The sequence below is a fragment of the Gymnogyps californianus genome, chromosome 2 (genome assembly GCF_018139145.2).
Source record: "Gymnogyps californianus isolate 813 chromosome 2, ASM1813914v2, whole genome shotgun sequence".
NCBI lineage: Eukaryota > Metazoa > Chordata > Aves > Accipitriformes > Cathartidae > Gymnogyps > Gymnogyps californianus.
Window position 1 is genome coordinate 37,299,984 of NC_059472.1, and position 24,226 is coordinate 37,324,209.

The 24,226-nt window shown below is 36.7% G+C and overlaps 1 protein-coding gene across 1 annotated transcript in view; it reads right to left on the bottom strand.

Annotated features, from left to right (window-relative positions):
- PREX2 (phosphatidylinositol-3,4,5-trisphosphate dependent Rac exchange factor 2) overlaps positions 1 to 24,226 on the bottom strand; it is a 183,203-nt gene that overhangs the window by 69,233 nt on the left and 89,744 nt on the right. The window contains exons 17-25 of the mRNA XM_050891668.1: positions 24,056 to 24,148; positions 22,588 to 22,736; positions 20,046 to 20,131; positions 17,655 to 17,791; positions 14,267 to 14,384; positions 13,222 to 13,406; positions 10,239 to 10,400; positions 6,157 to 6,379; positions 5,598 to 5,805 (exon numbers count right to left, since the gene is read on the bottom strand). Coding sequence (XP_050747625.1) covers positions 5,598 to 5,805; positions 6,157 to 6,379; positions 10,239 to 10,400; positions 13,222 to 13,406; positions 14,267 to 14,384; positions 17,655 to 17,791; positions 20,046 to 20,131; positions 22,588 to 22,736; positions 24,056 to 24,148 — 1,361 coding nt within the window. The remainder of the gene's footprint in view (positions 1 to 5,597; positions 5,806 to 6,156; positions 6,380 to 10,238; positions 10,401 to 13,221; positions 13,407 to 14,266; positions 14,385 to 17,654; positions 17,792 to 20,045; positions 20,132 to 22,587; positions 22,737 to 24,055; positions 24,149 to 24,226) is intronic.

Here is a 24,226-nt window from a genome sequence, read left to right on the forward strand (position 1 = left end):
GAAAGGAAACTATGGGAGACGCATCTTTTGTGAACAAAAATGCCCTAACTGTTATTAAAGGATAATATTCAGAATTCCTTCCTTTACTCTTATTTCTCATCACACATATTAGCATTGTTACATTATGCAAGGGGGGAATTCTGATTTTAAGTGGTTCAGAGCTCCATCTTAATTTTGTAGGGCCCTGCCAGTTGAAGTAATTCATTCTTAATCCTAACAAAGCTAAGTTTGTTCAGCTACAGTTACATCAGCACTGAGCTATCAATTTCTCTACTGTTTGACAAAGATACTCTACCAGAAAACAACCTGATCCTAAGCTTTTCTTGAAAGCTGAAGTTTCTGGACTCAGAGCAGTGACTTTTTGCATACAAAACACAGACAATGTGTTCAACACCATCTTCAACTATAACGTTTTTGAGTATACACAAATAATTTCCTGACTGTCAGGAATGGACAGTTTTAAGAAAGAAATTAAGAAACCATATACTTTGGAAACAAAATAGGGTAGAATATCCCTATCATGCTGTCTGTTGACTGTATAGCAATGTATTCATACCTCAAATGGTATATCAAGCTTGGTCTCATTGAAATCATGACCTGACAGATGTTAACACAGGGTTTGACATCAACTTTAGGGAAACAAGGATGGTAAGTAAAGCTTTTTAGCAAATCCTGTCATCATTTCTACATAACTTTCTCTGGCTAAGAGCTAACAAGAGACAGATAGATATTTATCCTATATCCTATATTCCTATATATAGGAAACAGTACTGATCTGAACTGTAACTGAAATATAGAAAAACTATACAAGAGGTATAATTTTACTGGACTTTAAACCCACCCATCCACTAGACAGACATCTTTTGGGCTACATGATGCCTTAACACTTCATATCAGTGAGAAATCATAATTCAGTTCTTCCCTATCACCTCAGTCACTGGTTAGCAGGATTCCATAAGGATGGGAAGAAAGATGGGGCCCATATTTTACAGCACTGTTCAGTTTCCATCTACCTGCTAGGGCATACATGTTCTTGAACATATCCTAAAATAAATGTGTTATGAAAATGTAGACCTTAGAAAATCAATTCTTCATACTTGTAAAACTTACTTTCTGAATACGAAAATACAAGAGGGGTTTAAAAAAGGATTAGACAAATTCATGGCAGATCATTCTAACAGTGCTCTTAAAACAAAAGGTCCATTCCAAGAAGACCTTGTAGCACTGCCTGCCGGAAGATGAGATGAGATAAGGACAAGGATTAATCTGTACTTTTGCTTTTTCTTGTGTTCCCGTTATCATCCACTTCTAGGAAAAACAAAAATGGGCTTTGGGCAGATCCATTCTCGTAACTTCTTGTACATTTTGTTATTGCAAGAAAATAATCAAGAGTAAGAAACAAGCATAATGAACTGTAATTTCAGCTCCTGAAAATATCTTCCCCTGAGTAATTATTTGTCAAGACACAGACAGACTATTATATCCTCTTCTTTTATGTGACTGTTTAGTCACTGCTGCCAAGATCTCAGTAAAAGACTGATTAAGGTAGCTGAAGCTTTTCCTAAGGGAGCTTTTCACTTTCTCTCAGCAGGCAGGCTCTTTTTCTGAGGAAAATTTTTTGCTGAACTACCATGAACGAAAGCTGGAACTTTGGATAACAGAGTTCTGGAGCTGGTAGTTCCTGAGGTCACTGAAGTGCTCTTAGAAACCCAATTCAGGGAGTCTAAAACACACAAACCCAAACCTGGACACAAAAACCCCCAATAACCATGCTTAAATAGACTTTTTTTTTTTTTTTAAGTGCTTTTTTTTCTTCTTAAACACAGCACATGCACATTATATTTTCTTTGGAGATGGGTCTACCCCAAACAAAATTATCTTAGACTTCTATCTCTCATAGGAGAAATATGTGAATGAGTAGTAACTAACAGCTATAAAGTCTCTGTAACTATGAAGAAAATTTCCATAAAACAGCGAACTTTAAATCTCAACCAAAAAAGTCATCCCATGTGGAATTAATCCTATATTCAACCCAAATCAACACAATCCTAAAAGTATGTCAGAAACAAACAAAACCTGCTATGGTCAGTCAAAGCATTAAAAATGGATAGCCACAGGCAGTAACAAAAAACCTATGCAACCTGTGAGCTGCTTTGCCTTTTCCTCACTCCATGGAGGCTCAGAAAATGTTCAAGCCTCTTGTATACTCCCAACAGACATCTTTCCAAAAAACAGCTGGGATTGTGGGAGCACATTGAGTGCATGTGAACCAAGAACACAGCAGAGTCACCAGATCAAAAACAACTTGAAGAAGGACTTATTTCTGTATAACACCTAGCATCAATGGTACTGAAGTAGTACTGGGATACTAATAAACTATTTGAATGAGGAGTCAGTGGAACTTTGAGAGGCTGTGGAAAGGGGATATAAGTCTTTTTTGTGGGTATCTCTCTCTCTCTCCGTCAGTACTGTATTTCTTATGCAACCCAATCTCATCAATGAGCCACGACAAAAGTTAGCATGAAGAGAATGCTAGGAGTACACAACCTTCTCTTAGACGTTCCCTTCCCATAATCCACAAGCTCTCACAGACCTCCTCTTCAGGTGAAACACTTGTTTTTCAGTTCACTTTCATTCACTAACAGATAGCAGAGGCTGGACAGATAACACTGCCCCAAGATTTTGGGAGTTGACAGAGAGACCATTACTGACCTCAACACAGAGCAGAGACATCTAGTAACATGAAAGATCAACAGTTTTTCAACAGTACTGTCATAAAGGGTACCAAAGAGTCATTTAGTAGCCCAATTTTTCTATCATTCAATATCATGTAAGTTTAGAATTGTGATACCATGTTCATATTTTCTGTCCTGAGAAAATTATAATAATGAGGATTGCTTATAATAATAAGCAATTCAGGAAATAAAGACATCGATTGTATTGTTGCTGTATTGTAACAGAAAACAGAAGTTCTACAGTCTTTATAAAGTTCAAGGATCGGTATGTTCAAGCATTTCCTCCTAGCTGCTGAAGTATGAATATTTCTAATTAAAGTACAGCTGTTTGATTATCCTATCTTATTACTCTATCTTTTGTTTCTTAGTCGTGCTAACTTGTCTCTCAAGAGTTAATTAGCAGCTGTAACTATGTTCTAATATAATACACCACATACTGCTGAACTGCTCACACCCAGATAGTCCCAGCTTCACTCTTCCCTATTCAGCACTTTATGTAGGTCCCTTGGCTATCCTGTTTCCTGTATAGAACTGCTTTCCTCCACAGTAATTACACGCTGGCAGTCCACTCAAAGTCCGTGAGGAATAAAGCATGAAAAGTCTCAGTCTTAAAAACAGCAAAAGGTAAAATTTGCTAAATAAATCTGTGCACCTTATATAAGATCTGCTACAAGGTTAGTGTACAGGAAATTTATGAAAGAAAAAAGTGAACCCTTGCGTTTACTGTCACAACTGTGTGACTCTCACAATGACTATATGTATATAGACATGTATATACTTGTACACACTATATATGTGTGTGTGTGTGTTTATATATACATGAGTATGAAAGAACGGTTCAGAAGTTCCTGTGCTTTTGCATCACTGGCTCAAGGGAGCGGAAAGGAAATGCGTGGCAGACTGGTAACTGGGACTTCCTGAAATATTGACTGAACCATATATAATTTTCTGACTTCCTTGAGGAAGAGTGACAACACAGGCTTTACAGACAGTCATTTTTAAGTGCACCCAAACACTGAAATTATCTTAAATTTAATTAACTGACTTCATCTTCGGTATGATAATTAGCAGAACTACATAAAGGCACAGAAAAAAACGTTTTCTTTAAAAAATTTGAGGCCACTCAATGAAAGTAATTTCATTCCTATTGCAGTATGTAATACATTACAATTACTTATTACTGTGTAACTATTACATTACATTACTACTAGAACAGTACAAAAAAACTCCCACTCTGAAATAACTGTGAAAGGACAAATCATTGTACAGTCTTCAAAATAACAGGAGAAGCAATGATACACCACTTTTCCAAACTGGAGATCATGAAAGATTGGCTTTTAAACTCAAAAAATTATGTTATTTATAGTTTCAAAATGAGTAATTTCTGACATTTGCATTACGTATGGGATCTTTCAAAACTGAAAGACTTATCACCCTTCTTCATCCTCATCCCAAGACAGCAAATAGCCTAGCAGTCAACCCACTTACCTCACAAATGGAAAAGCAAATTTTAAATCCTTGTCCTGAATTAGGACAAACTGTGATGAGACTCTGGGTCTCCCACATTCAAGCCAAGTTTCCTAATCAGTCAAGAGAGGCTCTCCCTAGATCCACAGTTCTTCATTAAGGCCAATTTGTTTTTGAAAAATGTCTAACAAATTAATAATCTTCCTATGGATGAAAAATGCTTTACCTACAAATTCATCTTCGGGACTCTTCAGCAATACGTGAAGAGTTCACTAAAAGCTATTTTTATACCTCTGCCCTTTGTTTCCATTCCTAGTGAAATTTTAGATGATGTCGGCCTCATATTTCTCTCACCTCAAAATAATTAGCATTTCCACATTCTAGAGAAAAGCTACAAACTCAAGTGGGAAAAAATCAGGGATGTTGGGAAAAAGAACAAAATATAATATTACCTACACTTAAATTCTTTGCCTTATTTCAATTCTAACTGAAGTCAACATTGATCTTTGTTGTGGAAGGTGGCAAAGCTGAGCTACATGAGCATACGGACCACACCCGAACAAGACGTAAACAGCACGTGGCAATAATAGGATAAGACTGTGAGGCTATAATAGCACAGGCATATATATAAGTTATAGAAGCGGTTAATATGTTTTGGAGGGCTTTAAGGACTTCGTTTAGCTGCTGTCGTTCATGATAAAGCAGAACTCATAGCTTGCTTAATGCTTTTGTTTAACCTTGATTTTTAACCTATTCCCTGATTGGAGGAATAAGAATATTCGGAAAGCCCCAGAGCCAGTTTGAGCCAGGAAAAGGAGACACAGTAACAACTAGCCTAAAAAAAAAAACTGGTACGAGAAAGAACCCGCCTAGAGATGAGAAAAAGGACCCAATGAAAGAGAAGACCCCAGACCTGAAAATTACTATTGGACCAGACTATGGTGTAAGGGGTGGGAATTTAGATTGTAAGGGTGTAACTGCCCAGGGACTTTAGTGTTTGGGGTCCCTCTCCAGAGGCCCCCAGCTCGAGGTGTCTACATTTGTGCACCATAGATAGAATAAATTACGCTTTTTATTTTGAAGGCCTTGATTAGAGATTCTGCGTCAGGGAACCTAGGGTCGAGCCTGAGGGAAGAAGTAGTGCCCGAGGCGGGGGGTGTGTGAGGAGTCAAAAGGGGCACCCGTTGGCTCACTGGAGTCGCCCGCTGCGAAGGGACTCCGGTCCTAGCAGTTAAAGTCTTGGGTAGTGTGTGCGTGACTCCTTGATCGGTGTGTGAATGCTAGGGCAGTGGCTTCTCCCTTAACAATCCTACGCTACACAAAAAGGATACCGAGATTTATCGGTATCTTCAATGGAAAAATTAAAGGCAAGTCCAGATGGTAACATTTACTTACTCGTCTATTTGACAGACACATGCTTCCACCTCTTTCAGTGCAGTTTGTAATTTGAACAGCAATTTTTGATAGACATCTTGTGTTTCCAAATCGTCTTCTTTTAAGAGGTACCTCAGACCATGGCCCTCTTGCTGGCCAAGAGACTGTCCTGAAGGGGCAGCCATAGTAGTAATGGTATGTTGGACATAAATCATGGGATTCAGTTTACCTGGGAATAATCCAGAGAGGTTACATCATCATCTTTTTTTCAATATACATTCTGAAGTTAGTAAAATAACTAACAGATATTGAAATATTTTCCTGCTCAAAACTTCATGTAATGATTTAATTTTGCATTTTATTTTGCATATCAAAGTCAAGCTATTTAAGGAAAAAGTTATTGTGAAATTATGAATAGCCTTTATTATGCTTTAAAATAAACCTAAGTATCGAAAATAGGGGGATTTCATAAAGGCTTGTCCTTAATTTTAATATTTGGGACATAAACCTAAACCAGTTACCTTTTAAGACTCTATATCAGAAGCACTGGAAGTAGTTCTTTCAAGTTCAACTGACTTACCTTGATCAGTGTTTTTATTTTCCTTTTCATGGGAAGAATGTTTTCTGCTGTCTAATTGTACACCAAAGGCACTACCGAGGGAAGTTGAGGTTTTAGGGTAAGACACTTCCATCACATTGATATGGCAATTGGTTGGACAGAAATCACTGCTGTGAAGTGGTGAAATCTTTGACTTAGCTTGTTTGAATGTAGGCCAAGCTCTGTTTTTTAATACTCTTGAAAACTGGAAGTGAGAAAGAAAACAATTTTTATTAACAGCTTTTGATGTGTCAGCACTTGGCTGACAAAACTTGTGTACCTGACTAGAAAACAAAAGTTTAAAATATTTCAGGCATCCTTGACTTCAGATGCCTTGACTTCATAATTTCCATCTTTCTCTACAAGGGAAAGAAAAAATATTTTTTCATTTTATATTTTTGAGGGGTTGGTTTTTGAAGTAAATGATATTTGCAAATGTAAACAACAATGTAACAAGGAGACAGCATTTATTTTCCTTGCAACATGATAAAATATTCAGTGTCTTCCTCGGGAGAAAGTCTGGAAACGCTCTATGATCCAGTGCTGTACTGCACATGACATTTATAAACACCTGCTGACATAGATGTTTTCAAGTAAATGTCTAGCAAAAATTTCTGGAATTTTTGCCTGAAGCTATAATAAAGACAGAATTGGAAGCTGTGAATTATGAATTTCATATTCAGGAAGGATGAAGTCCTCCCTAATGGTTTCCCGGGCTGCATTAGGAGAGGCGTTGCCAGCAGGTGGAGGGAGGTGATTCTGCTCCTCTACTCAGCACTAGTGAGGCTACACCTGGAGTGCTGGTTCCAGTTCTGGGCTCCAGAGAAACAGAGACATGGACATACTGGAGAGAGTCCAGCTAAGGGCCACTAGGGTGGTTAAGGGACTGGAGCCACTCTCCTGTGAGGACAGGCTGAGAGAGCTGGGACTGTTCAAGCCTGGAGAAGAGAAGGCTCAGGGGGTTCTCATCAATGTATTCAAATACCTGAAGGGTGAGTGCAAAGAGGATGGAGCCAGGCTCTTTTCAATGGTGCCCAGTGACAGGACCAGAGGCAATGGGCACAAACCAAAACACAGGAGGTTCCCTCTGAACGTCAGGAAACACTTTTTCACTGTGAGGGTGACTAAGCACTTGCACAGCTTGCCCAGAGAGGTTGTCGGATCTCCCTCTTTGGAGATACTCAAAAGCCATCTGGACACAGTCCTGGGCAACCATCTCTAGGTGGCCCTGCTTGAGCAGGGGGCTTGGACAAGACCTCCAGAGGTCCCTTCCAACCTCAACCATTCTGTGATTTTGAGTGATTCTCTGAAGTTGATAAATATTAGAGCACAAAAATTGCAAACACCATATTTTACAGCCGTTGCTAGTCCACCACCTCTTCTCTCCCCCATGTATCAGCTCAGCAATGATGAATTTTTTTGCCTCTTTTTTATGGTCTAATTCTAATACAGTGGTTAGCCACATCTCCTTCACTATAACACCTGAAATTTTGTGCACACTCTTGAACAGGCTTAGAGTTATTTGGTTTTTAAGATGAGATGATGTCAACCCAGCTAAGACTGAACTGTACTAAATTTGGACACTTAGAAAATACAACTACTTCAGAATCATAAAAGTCATGAGATCAAGCTCTCCCATTGGAAAAGAGACTTGTCAGTCACAAGTAGGATTTTTGTCAAAATGCGTCCTTTCCAGTGCAGTTTGCTGTTAGGGGAGAATTTTTTCTGGAAAAGATGCGATTAGTTCCAAGTCCCTGGTATTTTAATCACAGTATCTCTCCAGTCAAAATATTGCTCAGACCTATCTCAGCTATGGAGCAGAGCTCATGCATAAGAATATTTTCAAAGTTAACTTGCAAAATTCCTTCCCAAATAAATGTCAGTACAAATTCAATCAGTCAAGTCTTGACTAACACTTCAGTTGAAGAAAGGTATGTCCCTTCTGAGTAATAACAGGTTTTTGTGCTGGGATTTAAATTTCTGTTTATTTTGGTGTCATATTACTTCAGCCTGATGAACATTTGACTGACTAATTACATTTAAATCTTTATATCAGAACAAGATGTGGAAGGTTACAAGAAATCCAATTATGGAATTGTTCGAAGGCTGAAGAATGTACAAATAGTTAGGAAGGGCACTAAGGACATTCAACGATGAAAATGTTCCTGCAAGCAGTACATATTTCACATCTCAATCTCCCACACATCCTGCTCCAGAGAGACCAAATGCCTGGCTACGATTTAATCAGGTCATAAGTCAGGCCCAAAATTCTTTTCATATATGTGTTGAGAAACATCTGGGACTCATGGCACTAGACTCGAGGTCTATTATGAGCAAAATGTTCTGATAATAATAGTAGGAACTGCAGAAATCTACAGGGTTTCTATTTATAGAATTTGAACTTTCACAGTGAAATCAAGAGCCAAGCCGGGCTCAGGCACTCCGAAAGTCTCCTGTAACTATGGTTACCTTTACCTTGCCAAGAAAATGACATATCTATTCCTGAAATTCATTGCATTACTAATTGTCATTAAAAGCTGGAACTGTGAAACTACTGATTTTTGAGCAGATGAGCTTGGAAGTGCAATTTGTATGAGCAATATCTGCTTCTAGACAGTATAAGCACTATGAAAATCTCCCTGAGGCTGTTCATTTCATATCCAGCATAACACAGTAAAATTTCATTTATTGTCTTGGCTTCCTGTAAAAAGACTGTACATCATGCTCAGATTTTTTGGCTGCAGGAAAGGTATAAACCACCTACATGTTACTCGAATTCTAAATACACTATTATTAATGTTAAACCTAATGAATTTGTTATTTAGAAAAGATATTTTGATTTTTAATCAATTTGAAAACACAGAGGCTTATAATTCAAGCAAACAATGGAGAGATCGGACGTTTCGTAATGCAGTATCAGAATCCTTTTGATGTCTCCGTCTGTGACTCAGCTCCTCAGTTTATTCCATTTCTTGTTGGAGAGCACCCTGAAAAGTCTTTGGAAAGCCACTTTTTGGCCTTCATCCTACTGAAGCTACAGGTTTTCCTTACAGTTTTCCCTCCATTTCCTTTGAAAAACAAGAAAACGTTATCTGTTCTTTTCCGTGCAACTTTTAGAGCTGTGTGAAGCTTCTACATTGAACCTCTTTTTCCTCTTCTTTTTTTTTTCCTTTTCAATTTTTTGCATATTAACTCTCAGAACAGACCAGTTTCCAAATGTCACAACTCGGATCCCCAACTGAGATAAGACAGGGCAGAGCCAGTTCTATGTCGCCATTTTGGGCCTACTTCAAACTAGTTCCAAACGCCCAAGAATTAGGTTGTATGGTAGAGAAACCAGAAGCCAGGATGAGAAAATAAGTTTGCATTAACAAATTGGCAAATGGTTGATTCATTTATGCCCTGCTTAGCTAAACGACTATAGAAAAATACACTGACAGCAACTAGAGGTCATACTCTGGGTTATTTATTCATTCACATCTCATCAATTTAGATCTCAAGTGTGTGAAAGTCAGCACCTTCTCTTTTTTTCCATGCTATAATGTTTTATTAACCCAAGTTAATCTAACAATTTACAGAGCTATTACTATTAATAGTCATGCTAGAAAAAGTTATACCAATTTGAAGGGCATAAAAGATTAATAAAATGGTAACAATTTGGTATTTAAAATTAAGATGCATTAGAAGGAAAAAAACAATTCTGCTGTTATTGCTTCATTTTTGTTTAACATCTGCCAATTCACTAGAGTATTGGTTTAAGGCATTTACAAGAATGCTGGGCCTTTTGTGGGAAATACGCAGTTGATTGTATCTACAACTGAACACAGCAAACAAGAAAGGATACGATCTATCCAGTATCTAAAAAAGGGATAATAAAGAGCACGGTTTGAAAACAATTTATGCAGTTACTCAGTTTAGGCATTCACACCTCAAAATAGCTAAACTTTCAGCCATATTTTTGTCATTGCAATAGACATTTTGAAGAGTTATTCAAACTGTACGACATTCCCCTGTTTTTCCCTTAAAAGACAAATATCACCAAGCTTAGGACATGCTGGTCATACCTTTTTATAACTAGAGATTCTTCGGTAGATATGCTCAATTTTCTCACTGCAAATGACACTGAATTTGCTTTGAAGCTCGGTGGGGATCACTTCGTTTAAGGAATTGAGGCTGTTGCAATTCTGCACAAAATGTTCATCGCTTTTTGCCAGTGCTTCAAGAATCTAAGATAATGAAAACAAGAGCAGTACGTCATGAAATAAGATGACTAAGATAACCGTTTACTTAACCCATTACTTATCATCCCTTATAATTAAAGCTGAAAAGCCTGATAATCAGTTGCCTTTTAACATTACAGGCAATGCTGCATAACAACAATTAATGAAACTTGGGAAGCAGAGAGGTTTCTTTAAATCTATCCCCTGCCTAAGTTATACCCATAATAAGTACTTTTATTCGGCTTCTCATGACATTGTCTGATAATGGATTTACTACTAATTTCCTACTAATGTAACCACTATGGCTCCTCTGAAGTACATTATCTGCTGTATTTACTTGAACAGTACATATTATGCAAAGCTGATGAATTAATGCATTACTTGTAGCAAAACTTTGGTCTGGCAGTATAAGCGATACTAACACATTGAAAAAGCATACAAGAAAACTGAGTGCTATCCTCTTGTATATTCCGCATATATAAACAGGAAATAGGGAATAGAATAAGCTATACTGCCCAGCAAAGACTGAAGTCTTGCTATGATGGAAATAGCACCAGCAAATGTTAGTGATAGAAAACTGAAAAAAAGGCATGTTGAAGAGATGACGGTAGTATATAGCGCTTTTTTGGAGTCAGAGTTACATTTCAGGCATTGAAATTCACTGTGTTATGGAACTTGGGAGATGCCTGTTGCTGGTTGGGTCCAACTCTGAAGATGTGTTTGAAAAACACGCCCAAAATAACTTTCTAACAAAGGCACTCAAAATCCAGATTAAGGCACCTAAATAAGAAAAGGCTCGCATTTTAGAGATACTCAAAGAAGTCTGGACAAACAACACATACAGTATTAATTCGTCATAGGTCTTATGTCTATAATTCACTTCTGCTACAGTTTATTATTATACTGTCCACCATCACAAATGTAATATACGATTTATAAGCTTGACCAAGGAGTTTAGAAAAAAATGACAACATACAGAAATTTTGGAGTGCAAATCTGAATTTTTTAAGAAGTCACAGATTAAAAATGACTAGATCTTGAGAGAATTTTTTTCTCAGGTCCCCAGCACAATGAATTCAGGAAAGCTTTTAACTCTTCTGCTACAGTGTTTAATTACTGTATTAAAACACCCCAGTCACTTTCGTCATACTTTTAAGCTTCCTTTATGTCAGGTTTAATTAATAATACAAATGTAAATAATTCAAGTGGGGTTTTTTTGCAGCTGTACATTAAAATAAGTGCATTCAAAACCAGTAACTTTTGCAGTACAACTTGGATACTTTCTCATCATAATAATTAACACAAAGATTTGCACAATATAGGAAAGCAGTCCAGGATTACTTCACTCCCATACTACATTTGCTGCAGAATAGAGATGTTTAAAAATGCAAAGCAACAACAAATACACAGCAAAGAGAGGAAAAAAAAAGCATATGGAGAGAAGCATAAGACCCCACTGAACACACAGAGGTTTGTTTAGAGTATTTAAAACCATTTGCAGACAGTGATATTTGATGAAGTACCACTACAATTTTTATTATTGCCTTTGAGTTAAGCGACCTGATTTTTCTACCGGTGGACCTTTTGTAGTCATTTAGACCACTGTCACTTGAGATAAACTTTATATTATTCTAACATAGTCACATTACATCTCCTTATTGTTTTTTAATAATTTCTAAATAGTTAATTAGCCAGCCTAAACACTAAGGATGATGACACTGCATTATTTAAGGCCAGAATCAGTGTGCTGGAAGTACTTCTTTACTTAACTACTCCATATACAAAAATGGAGAAATATTTCTTAAGCAGTTAGGAAATAATACCTTAAACATTTTATATGAAATTGTAATTACAGCAAGAATTAACATCTTTCAGGCCAATGATTTGAAGCATTGACTAGACCAGCTCTAGCAAATCTCGTGATGTCGTGTAACAAGAAGTTACTCTCCTGTCTGTCAACGTGACCTGCTCCAAAGTGAAGTCAGGGAAAAGAAACATGTACCCATGCCTCAGTCCTTTCAGTAAAAGATCAGTACTTTAGTTTACACTTCTGATGGAAAGGTCAACAGAAAAAGAAATTTACAGGTATCAATACACTCCCCAAAAGTTTGGGCTTTCATACTTATTAAGTGTACTTTGTTAGCATGCATATGTGTGTGAAAAGATAAAAACAAACTTAGTAAAAGAGCTGTATTACTACATTGTTTGTCAATCTGACCCAGACAATACCAGATATATAAAAAATTTCACATTCCATTCATAGCAATCACAGGTTTTACCATTTGGAAATATTCACAAAATAAAGTAAACTCTGAAGTTGCACTTGTTTTTTTTCTTCCTCTGTGATTTTGCCAATGTGTGCGCCTGTATATGCACAGCTTTATTTTACTTTCAGACACCGAAAAGACAGATGTTGTGCCGCTCCTTTTACTGAAACAATTTTTAAAAGTTGCACATGCAATTCTGATGAGATTAAATAACTTTGGGAAACAACAGCCTACCTTCACCACGTTTTGACATTTCAGTGAGTCTTTGACTTCCTTTCAAGTTTTATTTGATAATTAAGAAAAAAGGGAGAGGGGCAGGAGGAACGGAAGACTGAGTTCTTTAACATTTGTTCAGTTTAGAGGCTCAATTTATAACTACACCATAACTTAGTTTGCTTCCTGAGTACACAATCATCCTCCAAAATGTCACAGGGATAAAGGTGACCAATTATAAGATATTAAATGAAATACATTTAATCCTAAGAATAAGCAAAAGACAGATGTTGCTCCATTGGTATTAAACATAGGAAGAATTAATACATACAAAAATTGCTTCATACCTTTGCAGTCAAGCTGAAAAATCCCTTTGGTTCAATCATTTTTTCTAACACGTGGCACTTTATTCCCGCTGTGCTGTCATACTCATAAACCACTCCATACTCCAGGTGAACATTGTCAACAGTCAGACTCACATGATCTTTCTTCCCATCAATTATTGCCATAGTGTTAAATTTGTCAATTACCTCTAGAATAAAGAAAATAACACAAATCAGTTGAGGAGGGTTGGCCATTAAACAAACTACAAAGGACACAGGCAAATGTTCTGGAAGCAGGTACGCTCTGATTTAAAAACGTTCATCAAAAACCCCAGCTACCAGCTGAATGATTTGAAAATCAGAACACCAGTAGGTTTATGTATGCTAAAATACTAGATTGCTAGAGAGGCATAAATAGACAAGTCACAGTAATCTCTCTTTACAAACAGTTATTGAAGGGGACTAATTCAATTTCATTTATAATCCAGAGACATAAAAAAGCAACAAAAAAGGGAAAACTGAGAACTTCTAAATAAACTAGAAGAAAATGACCATGAAAAGTGTCAACATTCAGAAATGAAATAACAATATCGGCATTTACCCGGAGAACATAAATACAGTTCACATGTTAACTGTCTCTTTAATTACCATGATGCATATGAATGCAGCTTTATCTAAATGTTAATTGCCTGAAAATAATCTGAAAGATAGCTGATTTGTTATTTCTCATGCAGCAGTGACTAACGCATCTAATTTAGCCTTAAATGATTACTAGTGGTGAAAATGAATCTGGTAATTCCTAGGATTATGTATCCTATGAATGAAAATTGAACAGATTTTCCCTAAAGTGTTCACAGAAGCTTTTTCTCGAAATGGGAAATGTAATAATTTTCAGAGAACATGTTAAATATAAGTGTTTAGAATACATAAAAAAGCAAATCCTTACGTGAAACGCATCTTACAGTCTGCTTGCAATTTCCTCTCTGAAAACAAAACCACTGCCTGTATTTTTCCTTGTTACTACACCAACGTTCTGAGCAACAACAAAATCAAAACAAGCATCACATACCTTCCACTTTGCAGTCAAAGGCATCTCCTCCATCATCTCCAGAGGGCTTGGTGTTTGTTTTCTGAAGATCCTCCTGTGCACTTTCAATGCTGTTGTAAACCCATTGTATAGAATCTTGCTAAAAAAACAACAACAAAAAAAAAGACAGCTAGGAAAAGCTTTGCAAGTGCAATTGATAGCAACTTATTTTACTGCTCTCAAACATGAAATAGTTGCTTTAATTCCCTGATTATTATCAGCTTTATTGCCTTCTGAGCTCCAAGTTAAAAATAATATTTTGAAAATTACAGAGAATTTTGGCCTTGTCTAAAACCATCTGAAGCATTTTGTCAACTTATTTTTTATTTCAGAGTATACTGTCATGAGACAGTATGAAATCTGTGACAGCATGACATCCATCAGTTTCATGTCTCTGCTAAAAATAATTTGAAACATTTCAAATCAAACTGCAGATTGAAAAATATTTGAGACAAGAAATCATGAAAAAATAAAGAGAACAGATTTTTGCCTTGCTAAATCTGCTGTATGTCCACAAATCTGCTGGCAAATATTATGGAATACCAACCAAAGATATAGTATATCGTTAATCTATCACCCATGTGTCACTGGCAAGAATATACGCTACAGCCTTATTACTTATATTTGCCTTTACTACAGTTATTTTACTAGATGTTCTTTATTTTTCCCCCAGATTAGCAAAACCCCCAAAAAGGACAGAATGACAGGCCCCAAAAGTCCAGCATCTTATGTGACTGACACGTGAGCACAGGAACGGTGGCTTTGTCATACAACCTACGAAGAAGCCACGTGTACGCCTTACATCTTGTTCTGCCCCCTCACTTACTCAGCCACACGGCCATCGCATCCTTGTGGAAGGGCCTATCAAGTATGGCATCTCCAGACTACTCTTCCCCTTACACTTCAAAAGAAGCTTGACAGTCAGTTAATCACTCCCTCTCCAACAGCTACAGCAGAATAAATGGCACGATTATGACTAATCTGCATTCATAGACTTTAAAAAGAAGTTTGTGGAAGAATTCAAAGTTAAGCAAGGATAGCAAAAGTTTAAGCTGAATGTTACAATTTTCACACAAAATGCCAAGTACATCCAATTATGCTTTGCTAATATACAATATTCAGCTGCTATCTTTATTCCAATAATCATAGATAACTAAATTTTTGTATGATTAAGGTACTATTTCTCTCTAGGTTTCCTAGATTCATCCATGCCTTACTTTTCACTCAATGGCACTGAAATATTTTAATAAGGAAGCTTAACTTTCGGAGCTCTCTGTTGATTGTTGGAAGACACCTGTGCACAAGCTGATCGACAGAAACACTTCTGAAACCCACACTTCTTTGCAAGTACACCTGAAAGCGTGCTGCTTATATATGGAGTCTTACAGGTTTGCTTGGCAGCATTAAGACTGCCATGCCAATCTCTAATAGGAGATTTACATTACGTCAAAGGGTTCCTTCATTATTTGAACTTAATATGGCCTAATGGAAGGACTAACTACTTAAACTGGAAGTCCCTCTTTCAAAAGTTAACACAAGATATGATGCAATATGATTTGGAGCAATGTTCTCCAAAAGCATTACAGAGGCACAAACTAAGCATAAATCTGTCACATCATTATTAGTATCACTGCAAAGAAATTGTAATTGCAAGAAGTAAAAACTGCTTTCAATTTTCTTTATCCAGACAAGACAGAAAGAATATAAATATTGTCCAACAGAAGTTACACAGTTATTCACACTGCAAGAATCTGAAATGAAACTTCACGCTCCAGGCAAGCACAAAGACTCCTCACTCTGAGAAGTGGAATATACAGGAAACAGAAAAAGATCCCCTTTCAATTACGCAATTGAAATAACCACAGGAGAGACTGCAATATTTGTGTTAATTAAATGATAGGCTAACGCACTGTACTTACAAAATAGGAGAAATCCATAGTCATCTTCCAAATAATTAAAAACCCAAATTTCTGGTTAGGAAATGAAATTTTAGTTGTCTTGACACCAGTGGGAATACTGCCATTTATTTCAGTCTAGACAGTTCTCCCATAGCATTTGATAGCACTACATCCTAAATGAAGTTTTTCTTGTCAGTCTGGGGGATTTTAGTTATTTATGATTTGCTGAATTATGATCAGCTACTTTTTAAGACTGAAATAAATACTCTGTATAGGAAAAACAGTTATGTAGTCCAACATATTACACAAGTGGATTAAAAAAACAGAGTAATTTTGCATGTCAAGGCACTCATGCCAGCCAACATTAATCAATCCTCTTTGGATGTCACTAATCTCTATAGGAACTCTACAGTTATACACAGAGAGAACACACCTGCTATAAAGAATTTAATTTATCTTTTATTCTAGCCAGTTTTGCTACTAGCACACAAAGCACCCTCTCTTTACTACAGCGCATCTTCCTTTAAAGAATAGGTGAGCTTGCTCTTGATACGCTGTGTAACAACTTCAATTCTGTATTAGAGTTTAAACACAAACATCCAGACAAACATTTTCATAAAGACTATATTTGCATGACACAGTTCTAACTAACTCTTACTTATAATTCTTATCTCATATCTATGCAGTAGGCATGGGAGAAGGATTTCACTCTTGATTTTAATTGGATTTTTCTTCTCAATTAACATGCACTGGAAGAGTTTGTGAAGTTAATTAATGATATTTGTTCACAGTTTATGAAAAATTTGCAGGGACTTGGAAAAATTACATTATAGAATCCAGCTGGTTTTGGTTTTCTTCCTTAAATTTGTGTCTTGGAAGCCTGAGATTTTCTCTTAAACTAACGTGAAAAAGATAACAAAAATTGTATGCTTTTATTAAAAAAAGGGAAATTTTGAGTCCTTGAATGTATGTTTATTCCCAGATTGGAATGCAATGGGAACAGAGAGACTTTTATAGATGGAATATGTGCACTCTGCTCTCTATGTGCTGAAGTGTTACAAAATTCTGGAAGAAGATCAGCTTTTTGCATTGCATTCTTTTGCTGCTGAGCAGGCAGCAAGCTGTGTAAATCCCTCTCCATTATGATGAGAATATACCTTGTAATGCTTTCTTCATAGAACTGCAGAAACACTTGAAATAATCCTTTAAAAATACCATATGAAAAAAAATTAGCTATAAGCTTAGGTTTATTTCAATGCAGAAATTAAATAGATCTTGAACATCAGCAATATATTGAGCAATCTTCAGCTTTTGTAATTCAACTGGCTTCCTTTCACTTTTATTCACCACTCCTTTCCCCTCATCCCACTGAAACACAACAGATATGTGGACAGAGATACACACCACACTGTTTACTTTGACCAAAAAACAAATTTAGACGAAAATCTGCAAGGGTACCAAGTGAGACGTACCTGCATTGGCCGCCTGTACTTCCTGCACGCCGTGACATGAGCAATAACACTTGCATGAGTCTCTTTGCTGACATTAATTCCATTCACTTTGATTATGCATTGGCCAGGATGGAGACCTGCCATAGCTGCCACCGTTCCTATTAAAAAACCCCACATAGTTAACAGATTTCTTTTCCTAAACATCTCTTTTAAAGCTTACAGTCCAAAAGCCTCATTTTTTTAATCAGAATCTGCTCTCACCGATTCTTACATACTTCCCCTGACCACAGGGTGCTTCTGCAGTCAGCTGGACTCCAAGAAAATGGAGTTCCCCAGCAGATGATTCCATAAAAAGAGACCAGACTATTTTCTAAAGGCTGTTTTATAAAACAAATGTTGATTAGTAATATGAAAATGTCGAAAATTTGTCTTAAAAGGATTTTAAAAGGATAAAAAGGCTCTAGCTTGAAACTCACTAATTATAACTTAGACCACTTTTATTCTGAATTTTTTTATATGCCCCAAGCTTATGAGCTTCTTGACTACTTCAGGTGTTTTACATACAAAACTACTATTTTACATACAAAACAGAAGCTTTCTGACAATTCATAAAGAAATATCAGAGCATACTCGAGTTTCTTGTTAAACATTGAGTGAAATATCCAAAGACATTGCCAAGGATCTTGTTCTTATTTTAATCTTTTTAACAACTCAATTATAACAGAGTGCTTACAGCTTTAATCAAAATACCCAAAGATAATCAAGTAGGAGATCTCAAATTTAGTTATTTTGGGGGGAAACAAAACAAAACAATTCTCTTTGAGCAACATAAAATAATATGGTTTGGTGATTTATTTTCACAATGGAATAACCACCTTGGGAAAATCTTCTATTCACTGAATAGGTACTACAAAAATAGCAGCTGTCTCCAGGTCTTTTCAGTGTGACTCAAGCCCACTCCTGAAAGACAGCCTGCTGGCGTATGATCTTAGTTCCAGCTACCTGAACGTTCACCTCCTTATGTCTCTCTTGATACTGCCACGAAGGTGCCAGGGAAGTCAAAATCTATTGCCTAGAGACTGCAAGGCTGAGGCGCAGAAGCTAGCTGCTATGAAAGAAAAGGCTAGACTGAATTTGCAGGGCTGACAAATAGAAAAGCTATGTCATGACTTGTCAGCTGACCATATTTGACAAGGAAATAATTTAAAGAATATACCTGGATTTCCCTCATTTTAGGTACTATCAGGTTAGATGATAGCTGCATTTTAAATCTGATATCAAAGAAAGTCTTTGGAAATTACGCCATTAACAGCTATTGCAATCCCCCCCCAAAAAAAGGATTTAAAAATAAACATTTAAATAGGCCTTATTAAATATCTCTCCAAAAAAAAAAAAAAAAAAAAAAAAAAAAAAAAGAAAAACTCTCTTCAAAAAACCCAAGGTCCCAATTCAGCAAAGCATTTAAGCATATGCTTAAAATCTTTCAGGTTTAGCAAACCACACAAGCAAGCACTTACATACTGTTGAGGCTAATTGGAATAAAGTGTGTGCTTAATGAATAAGGATAGGCAGTTGAATTGAGATCCAGGTGCAGAAATAATTATCACATCAGCTCAACAGTCTGTAGTTTACTAGGCTTTCTCTTGAAAAATCTAATTTCTGGCACCATAGCCTAGGAAAAAAAGTCATCGAGCTCTGTTCAGATCTGGCTGCTTTGCAGATCAGTTCACTTTAAATTCCACAATTACAAAGGGAGGAGGGGGGAAAAGGACACAACTGCCCCACAATAGCTGAAAATACAGTGTTAGTTGGCTCTGCTATTAACAACATGCGACAGCAACAAAAAATGCTTCAACTTCTTTTATCGCCAGTGCACCAGTCAAGAATTAGGGATAGCAAGCATTTGACTATCACATCACAAAATGGACAAAACAGTATTTAGAGGAAACATCTGCAATTACTAAAACAGATTAGGTCACTAGCACCCTTGAAAAGACTTGTGAAAAGTGCATTTTCTGTAAAATGTTTTCAGAACATTGCAGAACTACATGGCCACCTAACAAATTAATGTTCAGGAAGTGAGCAGTTCGCAACACCCATTCACTGGAGAAGGTGATTTTGCATCCATCAGCTATTCCTTAGTCTGTAAAGAATGCACAGCCTTAATTTAACATTCCTACATTCCTATAAATACATACCAAAAAAAAAAGAAAAGCCAGAAAATCTATACAAAGCTTACAAAGTATAAGAACACGAAATAATCTTATTTGGTTTTATTTAATATTGTTTGTTACTTTGGGGAGGGGGGGAATCTAAGCTGAATCACTGGACCTAATTCTGATTTATCTCAGCCACACCATTTAGATATTAAATGTGTATTTACCACTACCGTTGACAGCTCTTATGGCTTACCTCTCCCAACAGCATGGACGACTGATGGGCCAAAGCCCCGGATTTGGAATCCGAGTCCATCTGCAGAGTCAGGAATCTTCACTGTCCTGATACAAGCAAAGATTCAATATGAATGTAGCAAAGGTAGCATTTTGTTATTCAAGATAAAAGTGGACAGCAGTAAGTCAGTTATAAGGGTATAAGACTCCACACTTTCATTCAGTTCACAGTTTCAGAGTCAGCACCATTCATATTCCAGATATTTCTGATGTCAGTTGTGCAAAGTAAGAGCAAGCTGAGCTACCAAAACCAATCAGAGGACGGCAATACTATTTCGCAGGGAAATTCAATATGCCGATTACGACCAAAGCACCACCATAGCTTCAAAATTCCTCCCTAAGGGACTGCGATTTGACGAAGTTGCCACAGCACAGCAACACTGAAAGCCCTGGGAAAGCAGGAAGTCTCTCAGCCAAGAGGATAGACCCTGGGGACCACAGATGATGGCGGGCCTTGTCACATGAGCTGCAGAAGACTGCGGAGACTAGATCCGTATCACAATTTATTAACATCTAAGTGTCCACTTGGTGAGTTTTATTGAAAAAATATTTTGTGGTAGTTTTTCTGAGCAGCTATGCAAAGTACTGAGTCTTGTAAAGCAAGAATCGCCTACTACTGTTCATATAACTTGTAAGCACGTTGTGCTATGCTCCAGCTTGGTCTAAGTGCAACAGTAATAAACCTGCTGACAAACATAACCAACAAAAACACAGTTGTGAGAATCAAAATTCACATCTACTCCTTAAAATGAAGCCCTGAGCTCACCCAAAGTAAGCTAGCATATCCACATGCTATCAGCTCAGGTTCCAGAAAAAGCAACACAGCTGCATTAGCCCTTATCAGAGCTAGTTAGGTCATGCATAACAGTGCACTGATTTAACTTTGCCGTCTTTACTTCCAGAGCCAGCTCCGTTATTATTTAAGAGATCTTTGCCCCGAGCTCCATTTGCCAGTGCAAAAGCAGACAAATTCAAATTGATGCTGAAAAGTGATTTTAAAATACATTTGGACTGTAATAAATTTGATTTACAGGTAGTTTTGAATAATATTATTGCATCATTTCTTGTACTTTCATTTTTTTCTGGTATACATAATGTTTAGCATTTGGAGATGATTATCAGCAGAGGTGAGATCCAAAACCCACTGAAGTCTATAAATTTTTTAAAAATATTAGAACAGTCTTGAGATTAATAAATTTTCATTTGAAATATTTTCATAAGTATAGCATCATTTAGTATACTTACGTATTAACTAAGGTTGATACAATCTATATGGCTTCATTCTGAAAATGCTTTGTGAACATGCTAATGACCTATGAAAGACCATCACTGGCAGTTTAGGCTAAGAATTTAGGAAAGAACTGTCTCTTCTGCAAACACATTTGTGCTAGCAGCAGCTCCGGACAAAAAGCAGGCAGCACTGAGAAACAAATTCTTCAGCTCCTCTGAACTCCTCATTCACTAGATCATCTCTGTCAACCTTGAAATTCACCCACATTTTCACTGGCAAGTTGTGTCAGAAATTAAACCAAGATCTACGTTAAACAAATGCCAAGATATGCCTTTTTTGCTTGCTACAACACTATCATCTACTGGTTTGGGGGATTTTTTTCTTGTTCTTTTTGTTTGGGGGTTTTTTTGGAGTATCAGTGCAGATGATCACCTTTATGCCGTATTTCTTTCTTTGCTCTTTTCCCCTTTCTGGGTGCCATTATATTTCTCAAGACACCTTTGCTTATTAACAGGAGAAATACGTCTCCATTCTACCACTGAACCAGAGTCATTTCCAAGGCACTCTGTGTGTGCTATCTGGTAACACAGGATGGTTCCTCCTTACCCTGCAAAATTGGATCAAAATTACTCCTGACCACTGTTTCTTACTCTCCTCTTTCTTTGGTATGTATAAACTAGTAACAACTGCATTAACTTAAATAGACCTATGCTCGTTTACATACTTACTGAACCCAGCCATTAGGCCTCACTTCGTTTGTATTTCTTTTACGTAACAAAAATTGCATTCAGGCAGGAATGGTCAAAACTGTGTACAGAAATGCATCTGTTACATAAAGATGGGGAGCTGTTTACTTGCTCCTGCTGTTTACACAACCAGCACACAGGCTGAAGGGGCCCATTAGATCACAGAGTCCAACTTCTGCCAAATCAGCAACTAATCCCCAGACAGAGGAACTTGTTTAATAAACACAGTGAGGGATAAGCAATCAAAACTGTCCATACAGCCAAGGAAACTTCATTTACACTTGCAGTTCCTGCATGTATTTGAAGTGGCAGAGCTGATGATCTAAAGCATTTGTGTTTCACTTTTGCTGACTGACAAATGTAATAAAATAAAATCAAAACAGATCAAATTGCTTGACTTTACATCGTCAGATTAGACACAGCATTTAAAATAACTTTACAGTATTGCTGAATGAAGTTCCACTGGTCTTTTAAAATTCACTTCAATTGTAGTTTGTAAAAATTCCCCCAAAGGAATGACAACTTACTCCCGTGGTTTAGTGCTCACAAGAACCCGCAGGGGCTTTCTGCTGTTTAAACACGCTTTCAGGAAGCAATCCACTTCACCGAAGGGTCGCAGAAAAACCAGGTCACCGTTAACGGCAAAGATTTTTTTCCCAACTTCCAAGCCTGCCATCTAGAAAACAATAACAGTTGTGTATATGTTTGCCTTTTATAACCACTAACATTATGTTTTCTTCTGCTGGCATGCAACCCCAATAGGAATAATGACATGCACATTTCCTTTACATTCTTTATGCCTCCTTCATATACCATGCACAAAAGACCTACACCACAAAACGCTTCTAGAACTGGTTAAATTGACATGAAGGGTACAGTAAACACTTATTCTGAAGAGACCTAAATACAAGACCTAGTCTTAATCAAGATTTTATGACAGTATTACAGTATCAGTTAATATTTGTAATAATTAACACAACAGCTTTCATTGAGCCGGGTTTTTTTTTTTATGACATTACCTAATTTTTCCACCCATCATTCTCCAAAGGAACTAAAGCTTCTTTTCATGAGGAAAGACCTGATTAATATTTTAGTAAGTGAATATTTATTAAGTTTCAAAACAAAACAATATCCTTAAACATTTCATGGCCTGTGAGCCAAAGGTATGGCAAGCCAAACTGCATACAGTTTTTAAACTCTGGTCAAACAAGAAAGGAACCACAACCAGTTGGATGGCAGGAGTACACAGAGCTGCTCAGGGCACGGGCTAAGCCTTAGTGCCATCTGAGATCATGGCAGAACCCGACTGCTAGAAATCACCCTGGATATAGCTCTGTGGCTGTATTATATTATTGATTTGCTGTATCTATTTTTATCTTGAATTTCTATTCCACCATGAGATTTAGAACTGCTTGAAATCTAGGTCCAAATTTTTTCTCTCATGGAAGAGACTCGTTCCTTATCTTTACAGGTATAGAGACTCCCATGCAGTTCAGTAGAATATGAATTTACCCAAAGAGCATTTAAAGCAATACTAACAAACAGAAAGGCTGTAATTTATTCATTCAGATTCTCAAATTCTAGACTTTATCCAAAGCTTGATACATCCTTTATTATGAAATATATCAAGTGCAACTCACAGACTACCTTTATACTCATTTCATATTCTACCAAAAATGTTTATTCCACTCATGATTAATGTCATCACTGGAATATTATAAAATGTATAAAAATAAACTGGTAACTTTTATATCCCCACTCAATATGACAATTTACCTGAGCAGAAAATGAGTGTTGATAATGGTCAGAGCAATATTTTAAACAAAAAAACAACCCAAAAGAAAAAAAGGAAAAAAAAAAGATTCATAACCACAACTTTCTTGGAAGGTTGTCATTGTTACCTTCTACTGCTATAGATTTTCCTAACTGATGTACAAAACATACACCTGTGATCAAGTGAATAAAACAGGGAAGATAATTTATAATACTTGATACCTCAGCATTTGATCCTTTCTCCACCACTTTAATAATTGGCACCTTATTTTTATCTTCTAAACCAAAACCATAGGTGCCTTCATTAGATTTAATCTGAAAAATAAAATTGTTCAAAATATTGTTCAGAAAAGCATTAAGAGCAGCTAAAGTATATTCCCATTAAATAACAAT